The sequence below is a fragment of the Perognathus longimembris genome, chromosome 28 (genome assembly GCF_023159225.1).
Source record: "Perognathus longimembris pacificus isolate PPM17 chromosome 28, ASM2315922v1, whole genome shotgun sequence".
Classification (NCBI taxonomy): domain Eukaryota; kingdom Metazoa; phylum Chordata; class Mammalia; order Rodentia; family Heteromyidae; genus Perognathus; species Perognathus longimembris.
This window is the reverse complement of record NC_063188.1, coordinates 87958834-87984536: the sequence shown is the minus strand read 5'-3', so window position 1 is coordinate 87984536 and position 25703 is coordinate 87958834. Positions and strand designations below refer to the sequence as shown.

General features: G+C 38.3%; 1 protein-coding gene across 3 annotated transcripts in view; it reads right to left on the bottom strand.

Moving 5' to 3' along the window:
• Window positions 1-10001: 10001 nt before the first annotated feature.
• Window positions 10002-25703, bottom strand: part of Rpgr (retinitis pigmentosa GTPase regulator) — a 53254-nt gene continuing 37552 nt past the window's right edge. For all 3 annotated transcript variants that reach the window (XM_048335850.1, XM_048335851.1, XM_048335852.1), the window contains 4 exons: window positions 17731-17910; window positions 15810-15867; window positions 15308-15399; window positions 10002-10661 (listed from right to left, as the gene is read on the bottom strand). In XM_048335850.1, coding sequence (XP_048191807.1) covers window positions 10452-10661; window positions 15308-15399; window positions 15810-15867; window positions 17731-17910 — 540 coding nt within the window. In that variant the 3' untranslated portion in view covers window positions 10002-10451. The remainder of the gene's footprint in view (window positions 10662-15307; window positions 15400-15809; window positions 15868-17730; window positions 17911-25703) is intronic.

Genomic DNA, 25703 nt, shown 5'->3' with positions numbered 1-25703 from the left:
CATCTACAACCCAAGCCCATGTCAAGGCAGGGGTGGACTATAGCCATTCTTAAGGAGACCTCACGATTAAACCAGAAGGAGAAAAAATATGCTTTGGAAAGTTAATACTTATATGTTGTTGAAGTGCTAGTGGCTCATGCCTGTAATCCTAGCTACTCAGGAGGCAGAGAGCTGAGGATCATGGTTCAAACCTAGTTAGGAAAGTCCAGGGGATGCTTATCTCCAGTTAGCCACAAGAGAAATGAAGTGGAGCTGTGGCTCAAAATGGTAAAGTGCTAGGCTTTGAGCATAAAGGGATAGAGCCCAGGCCCTGAGTTCAAGCCCTACTACCAATCAAAAAAATAGTTTTAAGGGAAAAACTGGGAGAGTGTGAGGGAAGGGATGACATTGTTCAAAAAGACTTATGTAACTCTAACCCCTCTGTATATTACCTTTATAATAACAATACAAAATTTTAAATCAGCATATAATAAAATTGTCCTGTTTTGTTCTATGGTCCCATGACTTCTGTAAATTTATAACCAGACAATATCACAAAGATCAGGATACATAACCATTCTAATACTAAATTACGATCTCATGCTCTCTCTTGGAAATCATACCCTCTTCTCCATTGTAACCTCATGAATCTATTGACCTGTTTCCTACTACCGTTTGTGTTTTTGAGAATGTCAAAGAAATAGAACCACACAGTAGGGTACCACGTTGTGACTTTTCACTTTCACTCAGTGTAATGTTTTGAGTCCTTTGAATGATTTCATATATCTATGAACCTACTAAAGTTTGCTTTCCATTCACTGTTAAAAGAGGTATGATACGGTTCTTTCCCAGTGACGAAAATTGTGAATAGTACTGCCATAAATGCCTACCTGTTGTGCTCATCTGCTTTCTTTAAAGAAAGATTTAACTTCAACAATAAGAATACTTTGGGATGGAAAATTGTTTAGTTGTTGGGTTGTGGCACTGTGTAATGTAGAATGTGCAGCTGCATCCCTAGCCTTTCCCACTAGATGTCAGTAGCTTCCTCCTCCCCGCCTCCCCCGCCCCTCTCCTGAGTGTGACAATCAAAAATCAAAAATCTCTAGATATTGCCAAATGCCTCCTGGTTGGAAACTACTGTCTTAAGGGGAATAGTAACAGACAATAGCTTTTGTCTCCAAAGGTCCCTCTCTACATTTTTAAAACAAATTTCCTCTAGATATAGATTTGAGTAGGTGGGTGGGTTTTTTTTTTCTTTCAACACATTAAGAAGTAATTACCAGCCAGGCACCTGTGGCTCACACCTGTAATCCTAGCTACTACTCAGGAGGCTGAGATCTGAGGATCGTGATACAAAGCCAGCCCAGGCAGGAAAGTCTGTGAGAATCTTATCTCCAATTAACCACCAAAAAACTGAAAGTGGTGCTATTACTCAAGTGGTAGAGCACTAGCCTTGACCACAAAAACTCAAGGACAGTACCCAGGCCTTGAATTGAACACCCAGGACTGGCACAAAACAACAAAAAATATCCTATCTCCTCACTTCTGCGTTTGCTGAGAAATCAATTATAAGTCTTGATAGGTAATAAGTTATGTGTCTTTAAGGTAATATGTCATTTTCCTGACTACTTTCAACCTTTTTACATCAGTTATGGTATGGCTACTCATAGAAGTGTGATGGATACACCCAATTTTTTCCCAGTCATTGGGCCTTGAACTCAGGGCCTGAGCACTGTCTCTGAGTTTCTTTTGCTCAAGGCTAGCAGGCTACCACTTGAGCCACATTGCCACTTTCGGCTTTTTCTGTTTCTGTGGTACTGAAGAATTGAACCCAGAGCTTATGCATGCTAGGCAAGCATTCTTCCACTAAGCTACATTCCCAGCTGGAGTTTTACTTCTGATGTAATAACTTATGCTGTCATAGACATACTCAGAAGGTATGGAAAGGCTAATTACACACATAATAAGGTTTTGCTGAAGAGAGCAGAGCTGGCTTCCCAAGCAGGTCTGAAAATAGCTTGAGAAAATTGGGAAAGAAAGATGGACTTAATATTTTAATGGCGGTAGGAGGTAAGCTTGGATAAACTCCACATGTGGGTTGAGGCTTGTGTGATTTAAATTCCAGCTGGTGGCACAGGCTCTCTTAACAGCTTATACAGCTGTGGAGCTGAAGAGAAAAAGAGTAGACTTAAATGTTGTCAATATACATCAAAAATAGAGTCAAAGCATGATATACGTTTCCAGCAATTTTATTATTAACAGAATTAGTATAATTTTCTGCTTTTCCCATTTGATTTTTAGTGTTTTTTTAAATCATATGCCTGATCCTACTTATCCCATTTTCTGTTACTGTAACAGAAAACGTGAGACTGGATAATTAATAAACAAAAGAGGTTTGTTTGGGGTTATGGTATTGGAGACTGGAGAATCCAAGATCAGACAATGGTATCTGGTGAGGGCCATGTGTTTCATCATTACATGGTGGGGAAAAGCAGAACTAGGAACATGTCAAAGAAGTAAATAAGGGGGAAATCTTGTTCTGTAACAATAAAGTCTCATAGTCGTCAATTTAATCTTGTGCGAGCAGGAGCTCACTCCTAATTAACATACAAAGCAACAAACATGAAGCTGGACCTCAGTGGCTTATGCCTGTTATCCTAGTTACTCAGGAAGATGGGATCTGAGTATCTCTGAGGCTCTGAGTATCTCCATTTGAAGCCACCCCAGGCAGAAAAGTCCACAAGACTCTTATCTCCAAAAAACCACTTAGAAAAGCCAAAAGTGGCGCTGTGGCTCAAGTGGCAGAGTGCTAGCCTTAAGTAAAAAGAAGCCAGGGACAGTGCTCAGGCCCTGAGGTCAAGTTCCAGGACTGAAAGGAAAACAAAAAAAAGCTGGAAGTGGCGGCTGTGGCCCAAGTGGTGGAGTGCCAGCCTTGGGCACCAAAGCTCAGGGATAACACCAAGGTCTTGAGTTCAAGCTCCAGGACTGGCATAAAAAAGGCATGATATCATGTATGAGCTTGTTATCTATATGACCTAAGAGCTTCCACCAGTCCCTGCTTCTCAACACTGCTGCACTAAAGAATTATCGTAATAACAGATTATCCCTACCAGATGAAGGTAGAAAGCACTAGACTGATTCGAGAATGCAGCGTTTCCTGGCTAAGTAAATTGTACTGCTTTAGTTTTAGTAATTTTAGGATTCCATTAATGTTTCCTGATGTGTCCCATAATTAGTATTATTTATCAACACTATATCAAAGTGGCCATGGGTTCCAACTGTTGAAGGTGCTGCTTATCAAAAGCCTGTTGAGCTGGGCACCAGTGGCTGATGCCTGTGATCCTTGCTACTTAGGAGGCTGAGATCTGATGATAAGTCTTTTAACTACTGAAAAGCTAGAAGCAGAGCTGTGGCTCATGTAGTAGAGTTGCCAGCCTTGAGCAAAAGAGTTAAGGGACAGTGTCTAAGCCTTGAGTTCAATCCCCAGTCCCCTCCCCACACATGCAAGCACATATGTACATATACACATACACACATGCACACATACACACAGCCTGTTTGTCTGTTGCCTCTAGACCTTTTGTATTCTCCTAACTCTCCATATTTATAAGAAACAAATATATAAAGTATCTTAAAAACGATCATTTTTCTAACCTTAATTCTCATTTCCCACTGAAAATCTGAGATAAAATTAAGGATGATTATAATGACAACAAATCCAGAGACTGATTATTCAACCTATTATTCTTGTACACTAGTTTCTCTAGTCAAAAAAAATAACGTGGGCTGGGGATATGGCCTAGTGGCAAGAGTGCTTGCCTCATATACATGAGGCCCTGGGTTCAATTCCCCAGCACCACATATACAGAAAATGGCCAGAAGTGGCGCTGTGGCTCAAGTGGCAGAGTGCTAGCCTTGAGCAAGAAGAAGCCAGGGACAGTGCTCAGGCCCTGAGTCCAAGCAGGACTGGCCAAAAAAAAAAAAATGTATTTTGTTTAAACCAAGGTCACAAGTTGGGGGCTCAAATTTAGCCTATAGTTATATTGTAGCCCTTTCTAAGTTTACAACCTATGTATCTATATGCAGATCCAGACAGACAGAGAAGACAGACAGACGGATGTTAGAGAGAGAGAGAGAGATGAGATTTCTAGCATCTTTTTTTTTTGTCAGTCATGGGGCTTGAACGTGGGTCCTGGTGCTGTCCCTGAGTGCTTCAGCTCAAGGCTAGTGCTCTACCAACTTGAGACACAGCACCACTTCTGGTTTTCTGGTGGTTAATTGAAGATAATAGTCTCACGGACTTTCCTGCCTGGGCAGGCTTTGAACTGCGATCCTCAGATCTCAGCCACCTGAATCGCTAGGATTACAGACATGAGCCACCAACATCCAGCTTCTAGCATCTTTTAAAGACCAGCTGAGAAAGACTGAGGATGTATCTCAGTGGTGATAGAGCACTGGCCTAGCATGAGGGAGGCTCTGGGCTCAACCTGCCAGTTTGGGTGTGAGGGTGGAGTAGAACCCAAAACAGCAATGTTCCCGGAATCTAAGACAAGTATTGGGAAACAGAACAGTGCCCGGTGGGTTAGAATAGAAGCAACCCCAGCATACTTATCTGCCTAGTCCCTAAAAATATCAGATGACTCTTGGTTTAAATGTGCTTTGTGTTCCATTCAATAAAATATCCACCTGATTCCTGAGAGGAAGAATTTTCAAGCTTCTGAATTTTCTCTTTTCATTTGCTGATTTAAAGTAAAGCCCATTTAAAAATTCTGTCTAAAAATACACTTGGAGTTTTAAAAAGAAGTACAATTCTATTTTTTTAAACCTTTAAACCATGTGCCCTGGCAATAGGAAAATTTAAATCTGGAAATACTTTCAATTTTGATAGCTTTACAAAATCAAAAAGGACAGGAAAACTCTTAATTGAAGTTGATGATCATAATAAAGTCTGGCGTTGTTCAAAAATAACCATTTTGAGTCTCCTTTTTAATTCTATTGCCACTTGGGTCCCTGTGGGCAAAGGTCTTTGACAAGAACGTATATTTTAGTTCCTACTGCTAACTAATGAATATTATTTTTGAGATTGTATTTTCTAATTAATTTAATTTACTGTATTGTTATTATAAAAGTGATGTACAGTAGGATTACAATTACATGAATTAGGTAATGAGCACATTTTCTTTCTTATAGTGTCTTTTTTTCCTGTTGGTTCTGGGGCTTGAACTCAGGGCCTGAACACAGTCCCTGAGCCTCTTTGTGCTCAAGGTTAGTGCTCTACCACTTGAGGCACAGTGACAATTCAACTTTTTCTCAGTAGTTTATTGGAGATGAGTCTCATGGACTTTCCTGCCTGCTTTGAGCCGAGATCTTCAGCTCTCAGCCCCCTGAGTGGCTAGGATTATAGTCATGTGCCACTGGTGCCTGGTCAACTCCAATGTATACAAAACTAATTAGCCAAACTTTCTCCTTTTGGATGCTTTGATAGTGTCATGCTTTTAGGCTTATGGGGAAAAATGTGTTCTCTCTCTTAGGATTTTTGATAGCCTTAACTTTTTGTGTACAAATTTGCTCTTTTTGGTGCCAGTATCTGGGACTTAGGCTGTGGTTTTGCTTTCTTGCTCATGAGTGGCATTCTACTCCCTGAATCATGCATCCAGCCTGGAGTTTTGCTGGTTAATTGTAGATAGAGTCTCTCAGACTTTTCATGTTAAGTGTCTCAGAAATTTTAGCATTTAACACTTTGTGTGTGGGATCTCAATAAGTATGATCTCACATTTCCTGCTTTGTTGTTACTGGCGATACATTAAATGGACATTTCTACATCACAGTGTCTCCATTAGGCACATCTCATTAAAGATCTAGGATTTAGCAAGAGTATATTTTAGGAAATAGTAAGATGTTAAAAGAGCAGACACTATAAACAACCCAGGTTTATTTAGAATGTTCTGTAGCTCTCAGGTTAAGACACTGTTATGGGCTGAATTGCCCGTCCCCCAAATGAGCAGAAGTCTTAAGCCCTTAGTAAATCAGAAAGTGATTTTATTTAGAAATAGGGTCTTTACAAAGACAATTTAGTTAAAATCAGGTGATTAGCATGGATTTCTAATCCAGGATGACTGACATCATTAAAAAGAGAAATTAGGAAACAGACATAGAAGAAAATATGGAAATACATAGAAGAAAACATGGAGACACATAGAGAGAATGTCATGTGAAGACAAAGGAGTGGCTGTCAGAAGTCAGGAAAAAGGTCAACAACAGATCTTTCTCTGGTGCCTTGGGAGGACGCACATTCCCTCTAACATACTGACATCAGACATTAGGTCTGGGGATCTGAGACAATACAGACCTATTCTTTTAAGTCATCCAGATTTTGGTACTTTGTTAAGACAGCCCAGGCAAACTAACATGCCACTCTTTAAGAACTATATATTTTATTCTTCATACATAGGAGGGTCCTCATAAATACCAGTATTTTGTTTGTTTTTGGTAGCACTGGGGATTGGACTCAGAGCCTCCCACTTGCTTAGGTAAGCTCTCTACTATTTGAGCCACATCTCCAGCACTTCTGTTTTATGTAGGTTCTCATACTTTTACCCAGGTCACCCCTGAACCTTGCTTTTTCCTCCTGAGTAGCTGGTATTTAAGGCATACTTCACCATGCCTGGCTGATTTTTAATATCTTGACATGGATTTGCATGCTTATTCATAAGACTTTAAATTCTACCACTGCTGTTTTTGTTCTATTTTTTTCCAGTCCTGGGGCTTGGACTCAGGGCCTGAGCACTGTCCCTGGCTTCATTTTGCTCAAGGCTAGCACTCTGCCACTTGAGCTACAGCGCCACTTCCGGCTTTTTCTATATATGTGGTGCTGAGGAATTGAACCCAGGGCTTCATGTATACAAGGCGAGCACTTTACCACTAGGCCATATTCTCAGCCCTACCACTGCTGCTTTTAAAAATTATTATCTCTTTAACATTTTATATATAACATGTTTGAGCAATGTCAGTGATTTCCTAATTTGCAAATGGTTTCTCTTTTCAAGGCCCACTAAAGTCTAAAGCAACATTGTCAGAGAAAGGTAAGTAGAATGGGAAAAAAATAACAAAGCGGAACTGTGTGGAGATTAAAATAAATAATTTTCAGTTGTAAGATTAATAAATCCAACATTTTATTAAATTGTGTTTAATTCCATCAATGAGCCTTTCTACTTTTCAAAAGCATTTTCAGGGGCTGGGAATGTGGCTTAGTGGTAGAGTGCTTGCCTAACATGCATGAAGCCCTGGGTTCTATTTCTCAGCACCACATACACAGAAAAAGCCAGAAGTGGCGCTGTGGCTCAAGTGGCAGAGTGCTAGCCTTGAGCAAAAAGAAGCCAGGGACAGTGCTCAGGCCCTGAGTTCCAGCTGCAGGGCTAGCCAAAAAAAAAAAAAAAAAGCATTCTCAAATATGTTAGCATCGTTTTTTGTTTGTTTTAGGTCTTGTGTCCACCAATCTCCCTTCCATGGAGTTAGAAAACTCAGAATTTTAAGTTGCTGAATTATCTCCACTTGATAGAACCATTATATACCATATTCTTCATTTTCACATATCTATAACTTTCCATTTTCTTCATTTCTGGCATAAATCAAAAATACTAAGTATTTCTTCATCATAAAAGCCAGAAATGGAACATTTAGAATGGAAATAGAAACATTCACACATTCTAAGGAAAATGGCTGGTATGTTTTCATCAGTTTTTATATAGATATTTACTTTCACATTAAAATTGACTCAGTGTTGATTCTCAACAAACCACCTTATTAAGTACATGTTATTTTGAGACCTCCAATAAAGCAGAGATGTTTTCAGTTTAGTGAAGCTTGTCTCATGCACTTCTCCCAAAGAGTTCTGCCTTAATCCTTTCATTGGAAATATTTGATCTTGTTGGCCGCTAATCTGTCTTTTCCCCTTTGAATGAATATCCAGTTGACTGGTTTGGTGGGTAGGCTCTAATATTGCCCTTATCATCCTTGTCTTTGTGTCATCCCCTTAGCTTGAGTGTGGATGATCTAGGACTTGGTTCTAACCAACAGAATATGCCACAGATGACAAGACATCATTTGTATAATTATGTTACCCTGAACTGATCTCTGTCTTGCTTGCAAACTCTATTTATTGATTCCTCTCTCCCTGGCTGGCTTTGAAGAAGGGAAGCCACAATATAGAGAAGTTCTTGCCCATTACACAACTGATACTATTGCTGCTGCATAGCAAACAACCACATAGTGGGTTAAAACTATACTTGCTTTTATATATCAGGAGTCTGGTACTTCTCTATTAAGGTTTCACAAAGCTGCAAGCAAGATGCGTTCCAGGGCTACAGTAATATGAGGCATGCATTCCTCTTCAAGGCTCACTGGTTACTGGAAGAATTCAAGCTTTAGGAGTGAGGTCCTCAGATGCTAGAAGCTGTCCTCCAACTCCTGGCACACGACCTTCTCCATAAATATGGCAATTGGCTTCTACGAGGGCATCGTTGATGCTCTAAATTGCTCTGACTTCTTTTATGGTGGCCTTCTTGAGCCTCTTTGAAGGCTTAAGATTAGGTCAGAGTCACCTAGGATTAGCATCTTTAAGTTAATGTAAGACTAAGAAGTTTAATTTCAATTTGTCTCTTACCCAAAACTCAAAGGAAAAGCATTATTCGATGCATGTGGCTCCAACATATGGGATCCTTGAGGTCATCTTAGAATTCTAGCCACTTCAAATGGCATAACTTAATACCATTTGTGAGCTTTACTTTCACTTCATTTCTACCCTATGCGGTGTCTGTGTGTGTGTGTGTGTGTGTGTGTGTGTGTGTGTGTGTGTTCATACCGGGACTTGAACTCCTGACCTGAGCACTGTCCATTACCTTTTTGATCAAGGCTGGCCCTTTACCACTTAGCCCACAGCTCCACTTATGGTTTCTTGCTGGTTAAGTGTAGTTAAGTTTCATGGAATTTCCTGCCTGGGTTGCTTCAAAACATGATCCTCAGATCCCAGCCTCCTAGTAGTTAGGATTACAGGCAGGAGCCACTAGCACCTTATGTCTAGGAATTTTTGCTCTATTGTATAAAATTTAATTTTAAAATTTGAAATTAAGTTAAAAATTTTAAATTTAAAGATACATTTGCCTTTAATGAAATTAGAACTTTACTAATATTCACAAAGACTACTAGTAAGATGTCAATATCATGTATTCTGTACTAGCATTTTTACCACCTTTCTTTATGAAAGACAGAGTTTTAAGTGGGAAAATGGTCACTATGATTAAAGACTAAAATGTTTTGTTAACAGCTTGACTGGAGAAAGTGAAAGTCTTTTGCTCCATTAAAGACATAGCACCTATAAGCCAGGAAAGCAGTTTCTTAATAGAAGACTTAGCAATTTTATTCTATTTTATTTTTTTGGCCAGTCCTAGGCTGTGAACTCAGGGTCTGAGCACTGTCCCTGGTTTCTTTTTGCTCAAGGCTAGCACTCTGCCGCTTGAGCCACAGTGCCACTTCTGGCCATTTTCTGTATATGTGGTGCTGGGGAATTGAACCCAGGGCCTCATGTATACGAGGCAAGCGCTCTTGCCACTAGGCCATATCCCCAGCCCATGACTTAGCAGTTTTATTTCCGCCCATTCCTTGTGGAATACTGTGCATGGGATTAAGCCAAACTTGAGGGCCACTGTCAACTCCGGGGACTGTTGAAATAAACAAGTTCAGCAATCTGTGGCAGGATTATCACTCCAGATCTCACCATGTAAGCTGAAATTTTTATGGATACTTACCTCCCAAAAGAAAGAAATGGGAAGCAAAGAAACATCAACACTCAGCTGCTCCACAAAAATGTATTGTTTACATAATTGCATTTATATAGTCTTTATTCAGGGTTAAGGTACTTTGTGTCCTGAGATATTTTAAAATTAGATTTTTGTCCCCATTTGATCAGTGGGTAACTTCCTTAGGCCTTCAAATTTCATTCATACTCAATCATTTGAACAGCAGAACCAATTGGATATATTTATTAAAATAATTTTAGACAAACAATTTTGCTTCAGGTTTTAAAAATTGCAAATACATTTAAAACTGTTACAGTGACATGAGGTGGTTAACATTGTCTTATGAAATAATAAAGAGGTAACATTGTTTAGCAAAAACCATGAAATATCTTTTTTCACATATAGTCAATATCAATTTTCACATATAAAAATACATTGTTTTATGCAACACTGAACAGTTAAGGCCACAACACTTCAAGAGGAGGTTGAGATATATTTTGAAATTGCTTGTTAAAAATATATGCATCACAAATATCAAAAACTGGTTATACTGTTCAATCAAATCTATAATTTACATCTTTAAAATTATTTTATTAGAAAATTTCTTGCAGAAGTCATAACATTTTTCAAGTATAAACTATGAATGTGCTTGATGACCAGGAAAACATAGACATATCTTTATAATATCATACAGGATTTTGACTTTCCCTCAGTTGTATTTGCTGGTGAAGTATCCTGAAAGTTTTGTTCTGTGTAGATCTGGTTGGCATCTTTGCTATCGCTTTGTGAAGTTTCTTCATCTCCAACTGGTTTTATTGATTCGGGTGACTCATTACTACTCTGTGAAAATCTCTGACTTGTCAGGGACATCCATTTAAGGAAGAACATCTAGAAAAAACATACACAAAGAAAAAAGATTCCATTTCAGTAAGTGAAAATTTCACTTGGTATGCAGAGATTTAACAGGCATGATCATGATGTCATCCCATCTTTATGGGGTGCCACATGTCAGCTGATTTATTCTTAGCACACATCATCAGTCTTTTTCCTTTCACCAAAATGCAGTCACGACTCCACCCTAAATCAAGATCTTTCAGGATCTAAATGTCAACATCATCAACATCTTAGTAATTTTGCCATTTTTTGTCAAAGAATAGATTTTACTTTGATGAAAAGTAGGATATTATCTATAGCTAACTTTTACATGGAACCAGAATGGGCCACTTTGGGGGCACTTCCCATTCCCAGTGTATCATATGTAAAGAAAATTCCTACTGTGATATTCTGGAGGAAGACATACCTCCCTATTCCTGTGGATGAGAACTCTTAGCAAAGTGTTAGTGTTGCTAAATGATGGCTGTGTGAGTCCTGTGGGTCAGTGCAGGCAGTGAGATAGAGCTATAGACCCGCTGCTCAGGGGAGGTCAATGCTGCAGATGTACAGAATCCAGACATGAACTTGAAGAGATGAAAGAGCTCAGGGACTCCTGAAAGGCAGAATGAAAGACTACAGGAAGATATATCAAAGAAGAGCAAAGCAGGAGTGGGTGTAGCACTGAGGACTGTAGGAGAACATTAGGAAAAGGCATCTCAGGCATCAGGGAAGGAAAACATATTAAGAAGAGAGGGACCAAGAGAGCCACATGCAGGAGCTATCAGGTAAAATGATGATGGAAGTTTCATCCTACTTAAGCTCTTTGAGGATTTAACCAGAGGGAAACAGAATTCTTAATGAATTGCAGTACAAATAAATTCTGACAAGATGCCAACACAAGAAAACAGGAAAGCAAACATAGGTTTGGAAGTGGTCCTTTCAGAAATCAAGATAGTGCTAATAATGAGAGTACATTTATAACCTTAAAATGGAAGAATTAGAGTAAAAAGTTACAAAGAGTCTAGAAAAAGTATTTGTGGATTTAAATGGAAGCACTCTTGTTTCTGCCTTTTTTTTTTTGCCAGTTCTAGGGCTTGAACTCAGGGCCTGAGCACTGTCCCTGGCTTCTTTTTGCTCAAGGCTAGCACTCTGCCACTTGAGCCACAGCGCCACTTTTGGCTTTTTCTGTTTATGTGGTGCTAAGGAATCAAAACCAGGGCTTCATGCATGCTAGCCAAGCACTCTACTGCTAAGCCACATTCCCAGTCCTGTTTCTGCTTTTCTGGAGAGATAACATGAAAAAAAAATAAATCTACCACTTAACAAGAAATTTTGAGTAAATATAAAAATATAATCTCACAAGAAATTAAGGGAAAACAGGTGCCAGTGGCTCATGCTATAGTCCTAGTGACTTAGGAGGCTGAGATCTGAGGATTGCAGTTTGAGGCCAGTCCAGGTAGGAAAAGTCCATGAGACTTGTATCTCCAATAAACTACTCAGAAAAAGCCAGAAGTGGCACTATGGTTCAAGTGGTAGAGCACTAGCCTTGAGCATAAAGAGGCTAAGGGACAGAACCCAGGCCCCTAGTACAAGCCCCAGGACCAGCAAACAAACAAACAAATGAAATTAAGGGAAATCCCCATGGGTCAAAAAATGAGGAAGGTTAAAGAAGCCTCAGAGCTGAATACTAAAATGACATTGGTCTCATAAAGATGCTTCGATTTGAACAGAGTTGATCTCACAAAATGTGCAAAAAAGAATTGAGAGCCCCACATAAGGTAAGAATTCTGTAAGTACTATGTCCTTAATATAAGTCCTCACACAAATGACTCTTGGCCTGGCTTTGTGTGTGTGTGTGTGTGTGTGTGTGTGTGTGTGTGTGTGTGTGTGTGTGTGTGTGCTACTGAGGTTTGAACTTAGAGCCTTACACTTGTTAGGCAACAACTTAAGCCACGTTCCAAGGCCTTCAACAATAACTTCAGTTGTTTCTTTAGATAGTCTCATATTTTTTGCTTGGGCCAACTTCAGACTGAAGTCCTCCTACTTTCTCCTCCCATGAAGCTGTGAATACTAGTGTGAGCCACTTTGTCCCAACTTGTTTGTTGAAATGGGTGTCTCATTTGAGCAGGCTGGTCTCAAATTGAGATCCTCCCAATTGCTGCCTTTCTTTCTTTTTTTTTTTTTTGCCAATCCTGGGGCTTGAACTCAGGGCCTGAGCACTGTTCCTGGCATCTTTTTGCTCAAGGCTAGCACTTTACCTCTTGAGTCACAGTGCCCACTTTGGGCTTTTTCTATATATGTGGTGCTGAGGAATCGAACCCAGGCCTTCATGTATACAAGGCAAGCACATAACCACTAGGCTATATTCCCAGCCCTTGCTGCCTTTCAAGTAGCTCATATTATAGGGGTTGGCCATGGTGCCCTTTGGCTTTCCTTCTGTGAGGAAGAAAAGCATGTTTTGCTGAGGTGGGTTTGAAGTTCATATTATCAATGAGATAATTAACCCAAAGTGCCTCTTGCCATTTCAGACCTAACAGTAATAAATATTTTCTATAGATGAACTCACTTTAATCTAGGCCTTACAGGATTGCCACAAAAAACTCCTACTTGAACATAAACTTGGAGTCTAAATTGCAAAATACATCTATAAACAACTAAGTCCACCAAAGCTAAATATAAATATTGACTCCTAAGGATAGCTGACACTGGAATTAAGAAAAACAGAAAAATCAGTATATTAAGTGATTTAAGTGGCATAAGCCAAGATATTTTAATTTTCAAAGAACATATTTAATAGAAAAAGAACCAAATTAAACTTAAAAATATGAAAAACCAAGGTCACAGAGCGGCTCACAGCTGTGAGTCCTAGTTTCCTGGAAGGTTGAAATAGAAAGGATTGCAGTTTGAGGCCAATCCAGACAAAAGTCTCAAGACACCCCTTCTTACCAATATCTGGAGGCAGGGGCATATGCCTGTCATCATAGCTTCATGGGAAGCACAGACAGATCACTGTTGAGGCACTCACCTGGGCACGAAAGGAGATGCTATCTGAAAGTAACCAATAAGGACAAGACAGGGCTGGAGGTATGGCTCAGTACCTGCCTAGTAAGTGTAAGGATGATTTCAAACACCATTACTGCCAAAATTTATAAAAATATAATCAATGAAATTATAACATAATAAGTAGGTGAAAGAGTAAAATACTTTCAACCAAAGAGAAGCTCTAACGTCAATAAGAGCCTTGATATTATTGAAAATATCACAGACATGGAAAATATGAAATCCATAATAAGATATGGAGAATAGAATGGAAAAGTTTTATGTCACAGTTCAAAAATTAAAAGTTAATATTAAAATATATAATGAAAAATAATTTTAAACAATATAGTGAATAAGGGCTGGAGGTGTGGTTCAAATGGAAGAGTGCTTACCTAGCAAGCATAAGGACCTATAACACCAAAAATATATGATTAATGAGAGAAATTCTCTGATGCAAGAGTCATAATAAATTCCAAGGAAGTTAAAATGAAAAATTAGAGCTAGGCATCCCAAATATATCAAAGACAGACAATCTAAGAAAGTAGTAAAAAAGCAGTGAGAGAAACATGATAGGTTATTTACAAAGTTATCAACAGTTGTATAAAAGCAATAATTTTTTGCAGTAGTGGAAAACAAATCTGGTATGCTAGACAAGGCCTCTGAAGTAATATCTTTTAATACTGTTTTTTTTTAATTTTTTCAATTTTTAAAAATTAAGTAGATGTAGAGAGGATCTTCAATTCAAGATGTCAATTTACAATCAACATTACCCTAAAACAATACTTTAATAGCAACAATAGGAGCAATTATTAAAAAAAATAACTGTCAAGGGCTGGGAATGTGGCCTAGTGGTAAAGTGCTGGCCTCATATACATGAAGCCCTGGGTTCGATTCTTTAGCACCACATAGGTAGAAAAAGCTGGAAGTGGTGCTGTGGCTCAAGTGGTAGCCTCCAGCAGCAAAGAAGCCAGGGACAGTGCTCAGGCCCTGAGTTCAAGCCCCATAACTGGCAAAAAACAAAACAAACAACTGCCAGTTAGTCATACTACTATTCAAGAACTCTGAGAAAATAAAGATGCAGAAACTCAAAATGTGAACTACTGAGACACAATTAAGACAGAAAGTTTCCTAAAGGCTCAGCATCAGCGGCTCATGCCTATAAACTTAGCTACTTGAGAGGCTGAGGTCTGAGGATTGCAGTTGAAAGCCAGCCTGGGGAAAGAAAATCTGTGAGACTATCATCTCCAATTAATCACCAGAAAATAGGAATTGTGCACTGTGGCTCAAAGAGGTAGAGTGCTAGCCTTGAGCAAAAATGCTCAGAGATGGCTTCTACGCCCTGAGTTCAAGCCTCACAACCAACCAACCAACCAACAAAAGTTTCCGAAGGAAGAATAAGGATCCGAGAAGAATATCTCAGATGTAAAGTAATGGTGAGCAAAGCAAGTGCTATGGTTTGTGAAATTCTTTAAAAAGTCAAAAATTAAAATAAATGTGAAAGAAGGGGCAATGGGACATAAAACAATTCTAAGATCCTCATATTATTTGGGAAAAAGATAGGAACAGAAATTTGCCTTAGATTTTAAGGATGTATGTGAAAATGGAAAATTAACTCCACTTACCTTTTTGGATTTTTTCACCTCTTGAATTGGTGTTGAATCAATAACTTCTGGGGTGTCTGGAGAAGTGCTCGGGGCACATTCACTCATATTACCTACAATTGAATACATTTAAATATATCATTCTGCAGTGTATCAGTGGCTCATGTCTGTAATCCTCGCTACGCAGAAGGCTGAGATCTGAGAACCAAGGTTTTAGACTACCCTAAGTCTCTGAACACTGACACATGAACACCATGAATGATGTATTTGTTTGTGAAGCATCTGCGATAGTTATAAATGAAAACAGATATGCCTGGGATACATATTTCATAACTTGTTAATGAGTGTCATATGACAGTAAAAGTTATAAAAAATGTGTATAAGCATATAATGACCCAACCACATGTATGTGTACATAAATGAATATTGTATATCTAACCTTTATTTTTAATACATTTTTCTTAAAATTTATTTTTTTATCTAACATTCAAAAATATGCTTTTGAAGTCACATGTGTTCATACCTTTTGGATTTTTGTTGTATTCATGAACAGCTATATCCTCTGCACTGGCTTTTCTTTCCTATAAACAATAAAGACACATGTCACGAAAAATATATTTGTCCCATGATAGATTAAACTTAGTCTTGGTTTTTACACAGAGTTACAGAGCCTGTCTCTAGCTAGTAAGACAAATATATGATAACTACTTTTTTTCTGGTACTGGGGCTTGAACTAAGGGATGGAGCTCTTATTTGGCTTATTTTAATCTCCTTCTTCTATGTGGTGATTACTTCATCTGGCTAGGCTATTGTGAAATGAGGGGCTTTATATACTAATTACTAATGTTCTAGCTTAAAATTATATGATTAAAAAACCTGTGTGACTTAGACTTTTTCCTCAAAGATGATTCAGAAATATTAATTGGTATCTAATTAATCTCAACATTTTACCATCTGGAGTGGGTGTTTAATACTTTCTCTATGAAAAGTTTAGAAACCATTCTCACCTAAATTATAAATGCTTCCCATAAAAATAATCACTTTTCCTTTCTGAAAGAAAGTAACTGTCAGAAAGTGAGGAAGGATCCTTGGTAAAGGAAAGAACCAAGGATGAGAATGATCTCTAAAGGACAATAACCTTTTGTAAAGTAAAAATATATGCACCTAGCTGAATGCCAGTGGCTAATGGCTATAATCCTAGCTATTCAGGAGGCTGAGATCTGAGGACTGCAGTTCAAAGCTAGCCCAGGCCGGAAAATCTGTTAGATTCCTATGTCCAATACACTACCCCAAAAAAGCTGGAAGTGGAGTTATGGCTCAAGTGGTAGAGCACTACTAGCCTTGAGCAAGAGAAGCTTAGGGACAGGCCCTGAGTTCAAGCTCCAGGACCAATAAAACAAAACAAAAAATACATGCACATAAAATAATATATGTATTTAAGTACCAATTCAAATAAAAGGATATACGGATATATTTCAGTAGTTGTCTATGTCAGAAAAAAGGGGAATGGGAACAGGGCCAAAAGAAAATGAATTCAAGTAAAAGGGAAGAACCTAGAACAGAGCAGGGATGAGAGTGTAGAAGTCTCAACTAACAGTGCATGAGAGTTCAAGAATGAAAATAGAGTGCTTGCCTCGTATACAAGAAGCCCTGGGTTCGATTCCCCAGCACCACATATACAGAAAATGGCCAGAAGTGGCTCTGTGACTCAAGTGGCAGAGTGCTAGCCTTGAGCAAAAAGAAGCCAGGGACAGTGCTCAGGCCCTGAGTCCAAGGCCCAGGACTGGCCAAAAAAAAAAAAAGAATGAAAATAGATTCATACAATGCTATTAGGTTTGGGTTTCAGAATTCCACACCTCTGAAATTAGTACCAAATATTGTTTGTAAGTGAATTTCAAAATGACCAACTGTCTCCTAGTAAAACTGCCAAATAATGGAAATTATGCTTTTAACACTCCTAGTTTAACTTTCAGGATGATCACTGCTTTCTCAGTGATATCTCCTCCTATTCTTTACATATTTCTGTCTATATTTTATCTGTGAAGAATTAATCACAACATCAAATACTGCTGGGACCAACTTTCATTTGCCCATATACATTTAAATGTATGGATATACACATCCTATTTTTCCACTAGCACTGGGGCTCCTAGCTTTGCCTTTTCAGTATTTCAAATACCTGTGCCCAACTTTTTTGTTCATTTCCCAGAAGTGTCCACCCACATCAACTGACTTCAATGCATTTGAGGGACAGAATCCTACCAAGCAGTGTGGCAAGTGTGTTAGAGACAAGGTATGCTTAATTCAGAAAGTAGTTAAAGCCTTTTCTTGGCACATGAGCTATTCAGAGAAGTATTTCTGCTCCCATAGGCAAATGAAACTGCAGGGACTAGGAACCCATATGTTTTCTCTCAGGATTAAGATTCAACCATCTATTATCATACCTCTTCAATGATTTCAGCTGGAATGTCTTTGATACTTCCTGACACTTTGGTTTCACTATGATCACCTGCAGCAACATTTTTATTGTCTTGCGTAGTTTTCATCTCATCTATTTCTTTGGCATTAACTTGGCTGTCAGTGTCTTCTGCTTTTGTGTCTGTAATTTCAGACAAACTCAGATCCTATGACAGATTTGATCACAAGAGAAGACTCAGATTAAAAAAGAGACTTTATACTGCTATCAAATATTTATATTAAATAATAACTCATATTTATAATTAAATAATAATGTATATTATCTCAAAGAACATGTAGAATATTAAATCATATACCACAGTTGGAATGATAAAACACTGCCTCATCCATGCTGAACATCAAGTAACTGCATTACCAAGAATATTTTACCTGCTGCTCTATTTCAATGTCTAGGTTCCTCAAATGCTTTTGGTACCTACAGCAAGGTTAAAAATGGTAAAAATTTGATTACATTTATTTTCTTAACTGTCTCTACAAGATGTTTTTAAACTTGAGAGAAGTGAAAACATTTTCTATGTGTTATGGCATTTTCATATAAACTATGTATTGTGTTCCTTTTTTAAAACATAGGAATTTAAAATCCCTCCAAAGGTATTTTTCCCTGATATTTATAACAGAGATAGGTATACATATTTATATTTCAAAAATACATAAAAGGGTACCTAATAATTTACATCCTTTGCTCTTGATTATGAAGAGCAGAGGAAAACCCAACTAAAGATAGAACTTGGTTTATGTGGCTTCTAGCCAGCTAATCCAAATTAGAAAACACTATGCATTTCATAGATGTGTAGTCAATTATGTAATACTTAGTAAGTACAGGGAGAAAGCATTGGTTTTAGCCTTTGTCCTGTACAGAGACTTTTTTTTGAAGTTATGTAGGTGAGGTAGCTATAATTTACCAGAGACCAAAACCTTTCCTTTTTGCATGATTTTCCATCTAGGTAACATATTATGCCTATGCAGACACACAATATGGTTATCTAACATTATCAGGACTTATGATGATAAATATGTACATAATTATATGTAAGCAATAGGCTAAGTAGAAAGAGCAGTAATGCTAAGATTCAGAATTTCAGACTATGTCCCTTGCTCACATGGGCATGGGAAGTAAACCGTATTCTCGGGATAGTCCTCATCCAGAGAGCTTGACTGGTCTTGGCATTGAGTCAATTCCAGTCAGTTTTGCTACCTTAGACATTAGTGCCCTCATAAAATAATATACTGATAGCACAAAAACTATTTTGGAATGTTATCTTATTTTAGAAATAGGTGAATCACACATACATGTCTACAAACTACAATTATAAGCATTAACCAAGAAAATCCATTCTATGGGAACCGCTAGAAACTACATCATTTTCTAAATTTGACAAAGCTATTAGAAAATGGCATTTTTCGCTAAAAATCACAACAATTAAGCACTTGGCAATTGTTAAGCACATGTGAAATTATTCTGTACACATATGGACAACTACTTTAAATCACAGAAAACACTTACCTTCAAACTGAAACAACTTAGGAGAAATTGGCAGAATACTGTCATTTCACAAAGAGAAAGGGTAAAGTTTAAGTACATTTTCACACTACTGTTCAAGATAGAAAAAGGGTAATTAGGAATGGCCAAGTATGTTTCTTGGGTTAGGAACTCAGGAGGTGAACAAGCCTGATTTCTCACAAAGGACTTGTTTCAGGGTCACACAGCACAAGGTAACACTTCTAATATTTCTTATGGACATGATTAAGAAAGCCACTGTGTCTTGAGAGGGTTCAGTGTACTTAAGAATACAATCACAAGACTGGGTGATAGAGTTCAGTTGTAGAGAGCTTGCTTTAAATGCATGAGACCCTGAGTTGATTCTCAGTAATATAAAAGTAAATTATACAATGCTTTAGAATTAGAGGCTTCTATTAGAAGATAGCATGTGGTTTCCCTTGGGCAAGGAGGGCATCTGAGGAACTTTTAACTAAGCTTTTTAAAAAAAGTTTTTTTTGCCAGCCCTGGGGCTTGAACTAAGGGCCTAGGCACTGTCTCTGAGATTCTTTTGCTCAAGGCTAGCACTCTACCCCTTGAGCCACAATGTTACTTCCAGCTTTTTCTGTTTATGTGGTATTGAGGAATTGAACCCAGGGCTTCATGCATGCTAGGCAAGCACTCTACCTAAGTTTTATCTTGATATGGATGATGGTAAGTTTTGGGTGCATTTTTACTTTGTAAAAAATACATCAAGAGAGCCAGGTTCAGGTGGCTCATGCCTGTAATCTTAGCTACTCAGGAGGCTGAGACCTCAAGATCGTGGTTCAAAGCCAGTAGAGCCGCACTATCACTATCTCATCTGAGTACACTGGATACTGTATATACTGGTATTAGATCTAGGAAAGTGAAAGGGAATATCAAAATTGAGAGACAAAGGATAAAAAGACAAATGACTCCAAAAGCAATACTTACAAAACCATTTGGTGTAAACCAACTGAACAATTCATGGGGGGAGAGGAAAAGGGGGAGGGGAGAGGAGGTAACAAACAGTACAAGAAATGTACCCAAGGACTAATATATGAAACTGTAACCTCTCTGTACATCACTTTGATAATAAATAAGAAAAAGAAAAAGAAAATATCATAGCATTGTTATAGTGCTCTAGTATAGCAGTAAAGCCAGCACAGGCAGGAAAGTCCATGAGACTCATCTCCAATTAACCACCAGAAAACTGTAAATGGAGCTGTGGCTCAAAGTGAAAGAGTGCTAGCCTTGAGCAGAAAAGCTCAGGAATAGCTCCCAGGTCCAGAGTTCAAGGCCCACGACCACCACCACCACTACCACCACCACCACCACCAAAACAAAAAACATCGAAGGATGGGAATGTGGCTTAGTGGTAGAGTGCTTCTCTAGTGTGCATGAATCCCTATGTTCAATTCCTCAGTCCACATAAGCAGAAAAAGCCGCAAGTAGCACTGTGGATCAAGTGGTAGCATGCTAGCCTTGAGCAAAAGAAGCTCAGGGACAGTGCCCAGGCCCTGAGTTAAAGCCCCAGAACTAGCAAAAAATAATACATTGAGTTACAGGTATTGAGATATACATTTTTCTCTATAGTATTTGTGCGTGAGCGGGGCACACATACACACGCAGGTTGGTTCTGGGGCTTGAACTCAAGGGCTTGGACCTTCTCCCTGAGCTTTTGTGCTCAAGGTTAGCACTCTACCACTTCCTGCTTTCTGGCGATTAAATGGAGAAAAGAGTCTCATGGACTTTCCTGCCCAGGCTAGCTTTGAACTTTGATCCACAGAGCTCAGCCTCCTAAGCAGCTAGGATTACAAGTGTGAGTCTCCTGAGACTGGCCTATAGTGTGTGTATGTATGTATGTGTGTGTGTATATCTCTCACATCTAAAAAACTATGAAGCATAACATTTCATGCTACAACTCTGGATTCATGACATTCATCAGTGTCATACAGGATACAGAATGATTTCCTAATACATTAATGCACGATGAAACTTTATATCTAAGTTCTCTAAGGCCAGAAAATGCATATATTAAACTTCAATTTCAAGTAGTTTTTTGTTTGTTATGGTTTGTTTGGTTTTTGGTCAGTTTTGGAACTTGAACACAGATCCTGGGTGCTGTCCCTGAGCTCCTTTGTTCAAGGCTAATACTCTACTACTTTGAGTCACAGCAACACTTCCAGCTTTTTTGGAAGTTAATCGGAGATAAGAATCTTATCGACTTTCCTGCCTAGGCTGGCTTTGAACTGTGATCCTCAGATGTCAGCCTCCTGGAATAGCTAGGATTAAAGGTGTGGGCCAGCAGCACATGCGGGCAAGGAGTTTTTGTTTGGCTGGAAAAGGTAAGTTCATTTATGGCTATACGAGAAATAACCAAGCAGTAGTGAAAGGATAATAAATACAAAGGTCTAAACACTGTCTTCTAAGCCTAGCTCTACCATTGGCAGCCTCCACGTGATATCTAATTACTTTGTGGGATATATGTAAAATGGGAAAATATATAATGTATATGTGTGTAAATATGCACACACATATAGTGAGCACTCAGTGAACAACCATCTTTCCACTCAACACTCAGTTTCCTAAGCCAAAAGAAGGAAGACTTAGTTTTCCCCCTCCCTTCCAATTCCATTCCAATGTGTCTTCATAATACATGCCCCCATATCTTCATCCCCACTGTCCTAGTCCAGGCCTTCTTCATTCTTTGCCTGGCTGACCGTAACTGCTGCAGTCTCTGACTTGCATTCTATCCTTTTCAAATCCACCTCTCCATATTATTGCCAGAATGGTCATACAAAAGGTTAGGTGAAGTAAACTTAAACATCATTTACAAACACTTAAGACTCTCTGCCTCTCAATGTAATATCAAATATTCTTAAGATTCCCATCAGCCTGGAAAGCCCCCATTCCCTCAAATCTGTTGCCTGATTAAGTTTTGCTTGACCTGTCTTAGCATGACTTAGATTCTTTACTTGACAGTGAGTTTTTTTCCTAACATTTCTCTGTGGCAGTTGAAGTTCCACTCCTGACAGTGTAATGTATGAAAAAAATTCTTGCTTATCCTACAGAGCTTCTTGAAATAAAAGAACACAAAGAGCCCTATTAAGAAATAGAGTTAGCTGGGCGCCAATGGCTCATGCCTGTAATCCTAGCTACTTGAGGTTGAGATCTAAGGACTGTAATTTGAAGCCAGCTTGGGCAGGAAAGTCTGTGAGACTCTTATGTCCAATTAACTACCAGAAAACCAGAAGTGGTATTATAGCTCAAAGTGGTAGAGCACTAGCCTTGACCAAAAAGAAAAAAGCTCAGGGACAGTGTACAGGCCCCGAGTTCAAGCCCCATAACTGACAAACAAAGAAGAAAGGGTTACCTTGATATTGCCAGGAGTTGTTTGAAGAAATATATACCTAAAAAGGCATGTCATAATAGCTAAGTGGCCTTTACTTTTTTTTTTTTTTTTGGCCAGTCCTGGGGCTTGGACTCAGAGCCTGAGCACTGTCCCTGGCTTCCTTTTTTTTTTTTGCTCAAGGCCAGCACTCTACCACTTGAGCCACAGTGCCACTTTTGGCCGTTTTCTAGATATGTGGTGCTGGAGAATCGAACCCAGGGCTTCATGTATACGAGGCGAGCTCTCTTGCCACTAGGCCATATTCCCAGCCCTGGCCTTTACTTCTTGAGATTCACTTGACCTGCAGAAGTTTTGGTACATAAATATTTGTTGAATAGATATTATATACCAAACATTAAACTATGTCTCAAGTACAATGAAAAGAAGAAGGGATTACAGCTCTTTCCTTGATGGTTGCATTGGGTTTAATGTATACATGTTTAGCAAGTGAATGAGGAAAAGGCACTTCAGTTGCACTCACCTTGAGTGCTGCTATATAGCAGCTGCAGACGTTCTGTGGAAACTCACAGCTTACCTTAAAGTCTTTTTCTGACCGAGTACTCATTAGGAAACTGCAACTCAATGCCTTCTACATATTCAGCTCATACTTCCCTCAGAAATGATCATTGATAAACTACAGACAAATTGTGGGTAATGAGCAGATGAAAGCAATGAAGAAGGACCTAATTTTTAACTTCTTTTTCTTTCTCTGCTAAGATATACGTAAATGTATATTAATAAAAGTGATTTACATACTTACAAATTTTATATATATTAAGATGTATATTTAGCTATATTAATAGTATATTTTAAATAATAGCATATTTAAAAATATATATAATTTATAAATATGTAAACCACTTCTATCCATGTAAGTCTGTGGCTAAAATGGCCATTCTCTAAGCTCTTCACTAATCTCTAGTAAACTCCTCTTGATAAACTTTAGAGTGTAAGAAGCCTGCTAACCATTAATGTGGGATTAAAGAAATGTTTACTGAACAGTTCAGTACTTAGTTTTGGGTCACTGTTTACTTCAGCAAAACTGCTAGTTTGCCTGAAGTTTGGATGATCTGGGTGACTACATTCAAGATTAGGTATTGAGGAAAACAGATACCAGTAATTCTGATTCTGACAAAGTACAGAAACACTCAGGTCACCTCTTCTAAAGTGATGTTTCCATATGAAGAAACAGGCCTGTAAAGGCTAAGAAACTGGCCCAAGTCATCCAGCTAACAGGTATAAAGCTAGAAGAAGGGCCCTGGACTATGAATTGCTATGTATGTCCTCTTGATCGGACACGTGATTGTAAAAACAATAGCTTCTCAAGAGTATACCAAGTTTTTTGCCAGGAAAATGCAAAGAATAGGTAAGAAATGCTATTTAAGAGTGGGCATCTAGGCCAGTTCACGTTCTGAGATGGGCATACTTCAAACACAATTTCATGTTGTTAGCTGATAATCTCTTCTTGGGAAGAAGAATGCCCCTACTTTTAACATTAACAACTTAAGTTTAAACATTTCTTGTATCCTTGGAATTCCCGACAGAAGTTTCTTTATGACTACATCTGTCATCCATATTATTTAATCTTTTTCAAACTACTTTTAAATAACTATGTTTGAGCTGGGCTCTGATTGCTCACACCTGAAATCCTAACTACTCAGAGGCTGAGATCTATAGAATGCAGTATGAATCAAGTCCAGGAATGAAAGTTTTTGAAACTATCATGTCCCATTAACCACCAGAAAACCTGATGTGGAGCTGTGGCTCCCAGTGGTAGTGTACTAGCCTTCAGCAAACAAGCTCAGGGACAGCATCTGGGCCCTAAGTTTAAGCCCCATGACCAAGAAAACAAACAATATTTCGGCACATACACTTTATAATAGTATTAATTCTATGTTATGAAAAGTTAACGAACATGGTAGAATTCGGCTGTGGACTGCAATGCCTATCTATCTACCAGAGATGCTTGTAGCTAAGCACAACTTGTAATTGAAACTAGGAAATTCTGCATTTCATTTGATTCCACTTTTTCTCCTCATATTCTTTTTTACTCACTGAGAATCAAATGAGCAAAGAATATAACTACACAAAAATCACAGGATGTTTACATCAAAATCTGTCATGTTTAAGATATGGAAGGGATTGAGAAAGGAAGTCAGTTGGAAAGAGAGCTGGTGGCTCATGCCTGTAATTGTAGCTACCCAGGAGATTGAGATCTGAGGACTGCAGTTGGAAGCCAGCCCAGGCAACAAAGTCCATGATACTGTAATCTCCAATTAATTACCAAAAACCCAGCAGTGAAGCTATGAGTCAAATGGTAGAGTACTAACCTTGAGCTGAAAATGAAAAATCTTTGGGACAGAGCCCAGGTCTGAGTTTAAGCTCCAGGACTGCAGTGTGCATGTGTGTGTGGCACACACACACACACACACACACACACACACACACACACACACACAACTACCTTCATAATATACACTGGAAATTGTAAGGGAAGACTGCAATTATTTTAGTGGACTCTAGCCCCTGTAAAATTCAACACCTAATATTAGATATTTTTTTTCACAAACAAGACTATTTACATTTTATCTTTATTTTACTTAAAACATTCTGACATGCAAAAGACAAAATGAAAATTACAGAAAAGTCAATGAAGAAAAAAAAATCAAGGACAGAAAACACATTGGAAATGAAGATTCAAACAGTACAGTTAAAATTCAGGAAGTAAAGGAGATTAGAAATACAAGGTTATAAAAGATAAGAGACAATTAAAACTGTAACTTTGTAAGAGTGAAAAGATTTTTTTATAAGAAACTAGGCTTATTTTAAAATATACTTTTTCTTAAACATTTCTTATTCAAAAAACAAAATGAGAGAACAGCAAATTCAGAATGAAAAGAATTTAAGAGTTAGAAGGGATTATTATCATGTCATTCACTCAATTGTACAAATGAGGAAACTGAGCCCCAAAGAGTAACTCTGCCTGGCCTATAAGCAAAAGTCTTACACTCCCACATAAAGTTAATCTCCATTTCATTAGATATATC